This window comes from Haliotis rubra, unplaced genomic scaffold (assembly GCF_003918875.1).
Source record: "Haliotis rubra isolate DU_JTF1 unplaced genomic scaffold, ASM391887v1 Scf436, whole genome shotgun sequence".
NCBI lineage: Eukaryota > Metazoa > Mollusca > Gastropoda > Lepetellida > Haliotidae > Haliotis > Haliotis rubra.
The window spans coordinates 633089-642040 of NW_025767120.1; the positions used below are offsets into that span (position 1 = coordinate 633089).

The 8952-nt window shown below is 37.5% G+C and overlaps 1 protein-coding gene and 1 long non-coding RNA gene across 2 annotated transcripts; both read right to left on the reverse strand.

Moving 5' to 3' along the window:
• Positions 1-1565: 1565 nt before the first annotated feature.
• LOC124289229 lies at positions 1566-3452 on the reverse strand. Its single transcript, XR_006901630.1, has 3 exons — positions 3417-3452; positions 3116-3210; positions 1566-2004 (listed from the first exon to the last, which is right to left on the reverse strand). It is a non-coding gene; the product is annotated as an uncharacterized LOC124289229 (long non-coding RNA).
• Positions 3453-5454: 2002 nt separating this feature from the next.
• Positions 5455-6959, reverse strand: LOC124289200. The gene is made up of 2 exons (XM_046725806.1): positions 6946-6959; positions 5455-5920 (listed from the first exon to the last, which is right to left on the reverse strand). The coding sequence occupies exons 1-2, from the start codon at positions 6957-6959 to the stop codon at positions 5455-5457; spliced, it is 480 nt and encodes a 159-aa protein (XP_046581762.1).
• Positions 6960-8952: the final 1993 nt, after the last annotated feature.

Below are 8952 nucleotides of genomic sequence, written 5' to 3' on the forward strand. Positions count from 1 at the left end.
TTATGTATTCATTCTTCCAAATTGATAGTTTTACTTACTATTTACAGAATATATTCGTATAAAATTCTGTCAATTAATCCAATTTCTTTTAAAATCCCAATAGCTAAATGTGAACTGATATTTAAGATCCTTCAAGGTCCAAACCTTGAAATAGTTATCTCTCGTGATGGCAACATCAATACAGTCGTTTAATCGTAAGCTACACAGTATGGAGGATTCTCACCCTTCGACAAACTTAATATTCATGAGCATATCGTGAATGGCCAATACGATATCGTCTTAATATACAGTCACACCTGGTTAACGTCACTGGACATACCGCCAAACCGGTTATACCGCCATGAGTTGCCAGAACGTATTTCCTCTCTATATAATTCCCTGGATGTATGTTGTAAAATATAACCTCTTCAGAATCAGGTCTGACAGCTCAAGTAGGTGTAACTGATGGCTGGTTTACTTTTACGTAATGTATTTTTAACTACTTGGGTGCCCCCCTATTTTGCACTTGATCCCGAATGTAACATCTAATGACAGGTTTATAATCACTGTATGGGATAAGAAGTGGTGTCAGAGATTTGCTGAGAGCTGCATTTGCGGCAGCATCAGCCATTGTGTTACCCACTAGGCCGATATGATTGGGCAACTAACAAAAGACAATGTGGTATTGGCCCGTTGAATGATCATTGTATTGCTCTAAAGTATCTCAAATAATTAGATGAGTTGAAGACACATTCTTCATTGCCTGAAGACACATTCTTCATATCCTGAAGACAGAAATCGAATAAGAAAATATTACACACCCTTTTACACACCGACATTTGGGGTACACCAAAGTGGTAAGAATAGCATAGGATTCAGCAGTAGAATTTGAGCTCTTTTATGGAAGTCTAGATGATAATTGTTTTGACTCGATGACGATAGCTCTAGCTTTTTTGCCACCGTCCTTAGATCCATTGGTAAATATTGAACGGTGATTTTTGTATTTACTGTACGTATGCCTGTTGATATATGATTATTGGTGTATATCAGACTTGTTAAAACGTGTTAGGGAAAGGCCTACTTCTGGTCTAACAATAACTAGGGAAAAGTTGACAAAAACGTCGTTTGGAAGAAAAAGGATATGTTGATGTACTTTAATACCATAAGTTATGTGGAATTGTAAAGAAGGAGACCTGTGAAGATTCGGGTTAGAATTGGTCTTCAGTAACCCATGCTTGTTGTAAGAGGCGACTAACGGCATCGGGTGGTCAGACTCGCTGACTTGGTTGACACATGTTATCGTATTCCAACTGAGTAGATATATATATTCATGATGTTGATCACTTTATTATCTGGTCTAGACTCGATTATTTACAGACCGCCGCCATATAGCTGTAATATTGCTGTGTGCAGCGTTAAACAACCAACTAACCAACCAAACAATATACAGAATTGATTTTCTAATGAACACCCACTCCGTCCAGTCCCTTCCCATCCTCGCCAAATTATTAAATGTTCGGCCAAAACCTTAACAGTGAATAACAGCCAGGCAATGTAAGAACTAGCAATCTAATATTTTTAATTTGACAGTAATGTGATTAGGGAGGATTATTGAGATAAAGTAACACTGTCAACATAGTCAAAGACTATAATTTGTTATTGTCTCTCCGAATAACATGAATAATACATCAGAGTGAATGAGTTTGTTTTTACGCCGCTTATAGCAATATTCCAGCAATATCACGGCGGAATAATACATCAGAGTTATTGCATTTGTTACCCAATATTCGTGATACGTATCATATTCACTGCAATCCTTTAAGTCCCGTCCATTCTTGATTATTTTCTGGAACCTTCCTTTGCTGATTGCGTCGGAAAAACAGCCAACCAACATTTATACTACAACACATGTACTTAATCCATGTATTGTGAGCAGTGTGATGATGTCTCATTTTCCTAGTACTGTCAGAGAGATCATAACACTGACAGCCAACAAGGCGTCGGACGTGGAGATACGGTAGCCATCTGAAAACAAGCAAATATGAAGCTTATTAGGGGTGACTATTGAGGGGGAAACAACTATTGCAATAGCGATAGTCTATTGCGACCAACTATTGAATACTATTGCAATAATATTGCAATAGTTTTTTTCTCCTTGAATTGTCTCATCTGAAGTCAAATGAATGTATAGTTTATATGAAATAAAAACAAGTTGAAGTAGTTTCAGTCTCTTTTAATAACTGACAAAAAAATTGAAACCCAGATCAAGTAAACAGTTAAAACATAAACTTATTGTTATTTACAATTTCAATCTCCGACTCGCATGCCGTGTTTGCCGCCATGTTTGTTTCAGAGGTTACAGGGGCGGATAACACTAAATCAAAGTGAACGAATCTGGTACTTCCTGTATTTTGCACTGCGCATTCATCAACGGAAGTCAATGACTAAACTATCGGCAGTCACTCATACTATCGGTGCATCGATAGTTTTCGTTTCTACGGTAAATTCTACCTTCGATAGTTCGATGCATTGTTACAGCACAAAAGCTTATGGTTTGGATGAGACTTTCGAAACGCTTTTATAATACCAACAGGGATCTTATGATACGACAGAACTGGTAACAGGATCAAACGGTTCCACTATGTCTATTTGACTGGGCATCGATATTAATGCTATCAACCAGCTGTGTTTGGTGCGGGATGACTTATAGATATGCGTTCTTACGGCAATTGTGCAATTGTTGTAAGTGAATCGCAAGTGATTCCGAGGCATTTGATTGAATAACAAAGCAACCGGGCCGGCTGTTTCCGGACTGTGCGGGGTATATGTTGGTATATTTCATTGATTGTTGTATGCCGGTGAAAAGAATGCATAAGACAAGCAGTCAGTGAAGCTATTATTGTTGATGCTGGTCTTTATCTATAAACATTTACTTCAATGATTTCAACATTAGTCGTTTTTACGCTGTCACCGCTAATTCCAAAATCAATTCAAGTCATTTCCGAAATAACATGTGTCTTCTGAAACAGTGGAAATTTGACTGGCAAATATAACATACAACAAAGATTTTAGCAATGAATAAAACCAGAATCCATATTCCACAATAGTATTAAAGATAGAACAGGGTTCAACCTACCACATGCAACCGTCGACCAGGCCAGCTCCAGCGCTTCCTTTGCAAATTTGTCACCAGCACTGGTTGTACATTTAGCCATTTCCGTTTTCAGACACCTTGAAATACAGGATATACAATATAATGACATTTTGTCACGGACAAGTATATGTGAGGTGAGGTGAAATTGGTTTTTACGTCGAGCTTGAGAATATTTCGCTCATATGACGAGACAAGTATATGACGCATGTTGACAGTTATTAGTAGAACTAGTATATTAGACAAATACTTAAATGCTGTAACACAAAATATGAATATTTCTCACATGCAGTATTTCTCTTTTACCCCGTCACTGCACACAAATACACTACACGTTGTAGCTAGGACGAAGCATTCTGAAATGAAATGTGCACTAATTTTTCAAACGTTTTATAGTAAATGAAAGTTATTGTGTTTATCAATTTTTTACTTGCTACAATTGCCACCCAGTGACGTTAATTTACATTTTGTTCACAGTCATAAATCTTCAGTTTATATGTGAAAACGTAGCAGATCATGTTAGAATATATTTGTTTATACAAGCTGTTAAAAGGACAGGTATTCAAGTGCTGTGAGAACTTATATTTATGCACTCGCATTACAGGGGTTAAATTTACGCTAGTGATGTACATGCAAATGTACAAACGGATTATTTAAAAGTTATTTATGTTCATGTAGCTACCGTCTTTACACAATACTGTTTTGATCTAATAATCTTACAAAATACACAAACATATACATACCCATCAGAAGAAACAGCTTATAGAGCGCCATCCTGTTTTGGCGTGTATATCGAAAAGTCCCCAGGGATTACTTGAAACTAGGCATGCAGTTTCTTATCACTAACGCATTTAGTGACACTGAAAGATTTATAGTTGTTTATGGTCGTTAAGGGGGTATTTCCTGGCCTAAGCAAAACAGTCCGGTGTGACACTGTTGAGGTATTGTAAAAGAAACCGGATTGAGTTGTTAACAGTTGGTGTTTGTCTGTGCACTAAAACACATTGATATTGCCAGGAAAATATGTAGCAGTAACGTTTTCACGTATTTTATACATTGTAGTTTGTTTTATTAAAAGTCAATAAAAAGTTATACAAAAACATGTTTTGTGGGTGTTTTGTGGGTAACAGTATTCATGGTATTCTCCTTGCCGGTTGTCTGGTTAGGCCAGGTTGATGAATATGAATATCACGTGCATTTCATGTTAGTGGGAATCTTTGTGATAATATTGAGGAATTTGATTGGCTTATTGGATCATCTGTTTCAATAAGATGATACCTCGTGGTGTCTGGTGGTTGTCATTGCTTTCTGAGTGCCGAACATGTGAGGCCAAGCCAGAGTTGTCACCTAGTTAGTTTATATTTGGTTGTACAAATGCTTTATAAAGTTGTCAGGTTATAAGTATTAGTTATGTAGTTAACCTGCTGTTCTAGGTCCAAAACGTCTATTTAAGCATTCTTTTATATTAGCATTTTAAAAATGTAAACGTTATGCTTGGCTACGCTGGTTTAGGCTGTAAAATATTCACACCTAATGTTGCATTATATTATTTTATTCCCTCCTATATACTTTCCAAGTTATCGAGTGTATCGTATGTGCGCTCTGTCATAATGGTTGCTGGGAGTGAGATGTGCATGGCATGGGTTAACTGTGGATGCGTGTCTTATATGTATAATTGACCATGTTGTGTTACTAAAGTTTTTGATCACATTGCCGTCGATCAGGGAGATAACAGCGTTGCTTTGTCCGTTGTCCTTTGTTCGCTAACTTTGAATATGAAATGTTAAACATGAACCTTTTTATTCTCATATGGAGAACATATCTATTATATTGAATTCCTATTACAAACCCGGTGTCGTTATTGAAGTGAAATAATTCAAAGGAAAAACTGTTCGTTATTAATGTATTTGTTTATGTTCAAATGTGATCATGCGTTACATGTTTTTCAGTTGCCTCCCTTCTTTTCTCATATATATGCTAATGAATCTGTGATACCACTGTGATACAATGCAATGTGATTTATATTTATAATGAAATGTTTACAGGGTATTTTTCTTCTGTTCGAATAAACGGATTCACACCCCACAGCGAGTCGTGTTTTCAAGGCGTGAGCTGTTACACATATTTCTCAAAGTTCTACAGTTTTATTTGTTTAGTATCCATACATACATACATACATACAAACATTTGTAAAGCGCTAGTATCCAGCGTTAGCTGCTCAAAAGCGCTAGTGTCTGAGATAATTGAAAAGGGTCACTGAAATGCCATATTGAAGAAGAAAGTTTTGAGCTTAGATTTGAACGTGGACAATGTTTGCTCGGTTCTTATGTCAAGTGGGAGACTGTTCCAGAGAAGGGGTCCTGCACGTTCAAAAGAGCGGTCGCCAAACGGGAGGAGGGTACAGTTAGGAGAAACTTGTCACATGAGCGCAGTGTCCTCGGTGGGTGGTATCTGGTGAGCAGACTGCTGAGGTAATCTGGTGCTTTGTTATGGAGGGACAGGAACACCAGTACAAGTATCTTGTACTGTATCCGGTAGCGCACTGGCAGCCAGTGTAGGTCCTGCAGGACTGGTTGTATGTTGTCGAATTTCCTCTTCCTGCGGACAACTCTTGCTGCGGTGTTCTGCACTTGTTGCAGTTTCTTGATCAGATGGTTGGGAAGCCAAAAGAGGAGGGAGTTGCAGTAGTCCAGGCGGGATGTTACGTGAGCCTGGACAAGTGCGATGGTTGAATGCTGGTCGAGGTACCGCCTTATTAGCCCAATATTTCTGATGTGGAAATAGGCTCGCCTGCAGATGGTATTAACATGAGACTCAATATATCATTTGGCAATATATCATTTGGCAATATACTTATGTATAATGCAAATAATGGATGCATCCATCTGAAGAAAATATCACGGTTAGTGTCCACATGTTATCTCCTTACCCCCCTAACCGGTTTTGAGTATATAACATTAAATGGCAGAAGGCACTCTCATCCATATATTGCAATATTCAGACGCGGAATCTGTTAAAGGTAGTGTTTCTTGGCCACGATTTCTGGTTGTTGAAGGACTTGAACCTCAATATCACCCATTTGTAGTTGCGAAATATATAGACGTCATATGTGGTGCCGTTGTGACGAGAGAATCATTGTCAAGCACGTCCTGGTTGACTGTATCGATTTTTCCATCACAAGTGATAACTATTTCCCACATGTCGACTTTAAATGATCTTATTAATGTAACACCTCATAATGAAATTGTCCAAATTAAGCAGCTGGTAATTTTAGCATTATTCCCCAAGTTCAAACACCCAAACAAACAGAAATACATCCGTCTGTGGCCATTGCCTTTACATACCACTATTATGCTTGACAAGTCCCACGGATGAAAGGGTCGTTAAAATCTGTTTCATGGTATTGTTGCAAATAAACATAAATATTATCTTGTCTCTCATATACTGCTTACAGTGTCAATTAGGGTAAAAATGAATTTCAAACCCTAACCGAATAAATTTTGGATGAACAAATAGCTCCAAAATAAACAGGGTTTGACACAAAGTTTTGTCATCTTAGTCATGCCTGTCTTTTGGGTAATGGTTATGCTATACAATTTTGTAAGCATAGCCGTGGGATTAGTCTTCCTGTACATCGCTGTTTAAATACATTTAAGACTCCTGCCCAACAAAATATATTGGGTTAAGACTTCGAGCATGGTTAAATCCAGGAACCAACACATGAAAACAAATTTTATGTCAACTCGATGTTAGCCATAAATATTAAACTCAGTATTTTGGGTAATATAAGAGCATGACATAGCTATCCAATTTACTTTGCTCCTGACATTTCGAAAGAAAAGTTATTCTACACCATTAATATTTTAAAGAATAGGTAGCTTGAGACGAACGCGATCTCAATTTTGTGACTGGTCTTGAAAAAACAATAGTAAAGTGGCTTTCAAGATATGATTTTCAGGTAAACCCTGAAATAAAGCTAGATCCCTGACAGCTAATTGCATGAACCCGCATATATTATAAATAAAAGACTCTAAAAGACACTCTTACCATGTATATATATCGAAGACTATGTATATCATGTTTCCCTAGGCTTTCAAGAATACAGCCTGGCAGACAGTAATATCTTTTACAGTTCTACCATTCTTGGCAAGTCTAGATCTATGGCCGACACCTGTCTAAACATTTCATGGTATATACCTGCGGTGTCTTAACATTTAGCCAATATTAAACGGACATATTGAGCTTGACCTCAATTTCATGAAAATACTTCTCCCTTATCAACATCAGTGCCGTGTCCACAACGTCATATCCTTTTCTTGCAAGATTTCTGCGAACTATGAGAGTTACTCGTGCCCCTTATAGGGCTCCGTTCCATGTGCTTCTGATTTAAATAGAAAATAACGTCAGTTGGTGAGGGCGGTGGGGTAGCCTAGTGGTTAAAGCGTTGGCTCGTCACGCCGAAGACCCGGGTTCGAATCCCCACATGGGCACAATGTGTTAAGCCCATTTCTGGTGTCCCCCGCCGTGATATTGCTGGAATATTGCTAAAAGCGGCGTAAAACTAAACTCAGTCAGTCAGTCAGTCAGTCAGTTGGTGACCAATTCAATACTTACAATGTATTTTGCCATAAATGTGATACATTTCATGCTAGCAACCAAGGATGCATTTGTCAGAGATTTACAAGCAGTGTCTGGACACATGTCGGCGATGATACAGGCTTTTGAGTGCCACCATGACATAAAATGTCTTTCTAACTTCCACAATCAAAACTTTATGAAATGTTAATCTTACATTCGTGTCTTTCCTACTTCGAGCAAAGTATGTGAAGATAGAAAGGGGATGAACTATTACGTGAACACAGTCAATACTGATGGTAAGTAAAGTTCAAATATATATATATATAGATCATAACGATCTTTCAATGTATCGACCAATTTCACAAACAGGGTGCATTGCATAGTGGTACCCCATTGATGGTACCCCTATCACAGTAAGCCAGGTTCGACCTTCTGAACTCAAACACAATATTTTAAAAATATAAGCTTGAAGGCATTGTGGGGAGGGGAATCCTCCAACTAGTTAGAGCACTGTTCGGTTTTATAATTGATTACGGTTCCATAATTTATGGTGGCGCGTGTAAAAGCAATTTAGAAATGTTAGATTCTGTTTATAATCTTGGAGCCTTCATAACATCATCAATTCATGGTTAAAACTACATCACATTAAATTATTTTACAGTATATTTACGTTCAACTCCTTCCAATCTTGCATCAGACATGTTTTAATAGTCTTTATAAAGAACTATACTAGCATCATTTTTTATTCCTTCACTTGGAATAAGAATGCTATGCATTTATAGACTGGGGAATTCGGTCAATACCTGTTTTTATGGACCCAAGAAAAGCAATAGTGAAAGCTTTTCAAAAATGCTTTTCGCGGGTCCTTAAAAACAGGTATTGACAGAATTCACCAGTCCATAATTGTTTTATTAATATGTAATTACCGCAAAAAAAGCTTATAAAAACCAAAACATGTCCATTTAGTCAAGAAAAGTATTTTTTCCCGGTACAAACCAATAACGTTATGTCAACAATACTGTGGCATGCAAACAATATTTTAGTAACTCAAGTCAATATGAGTTCTGGTCGGACCTGGGTTGGAGTCAATATGCTTTTCTGTCGACGGTAACGTGACCGCCTCGAGACCAATCAGGTAGACGGAAAAATATGCTTACATAATAAAATGTAATATTCTGCAGCTAGCATAAATATTGAAAATACAACCTCAACACAGCTTTTCTCTTCTCCTACATGGCAGTTAG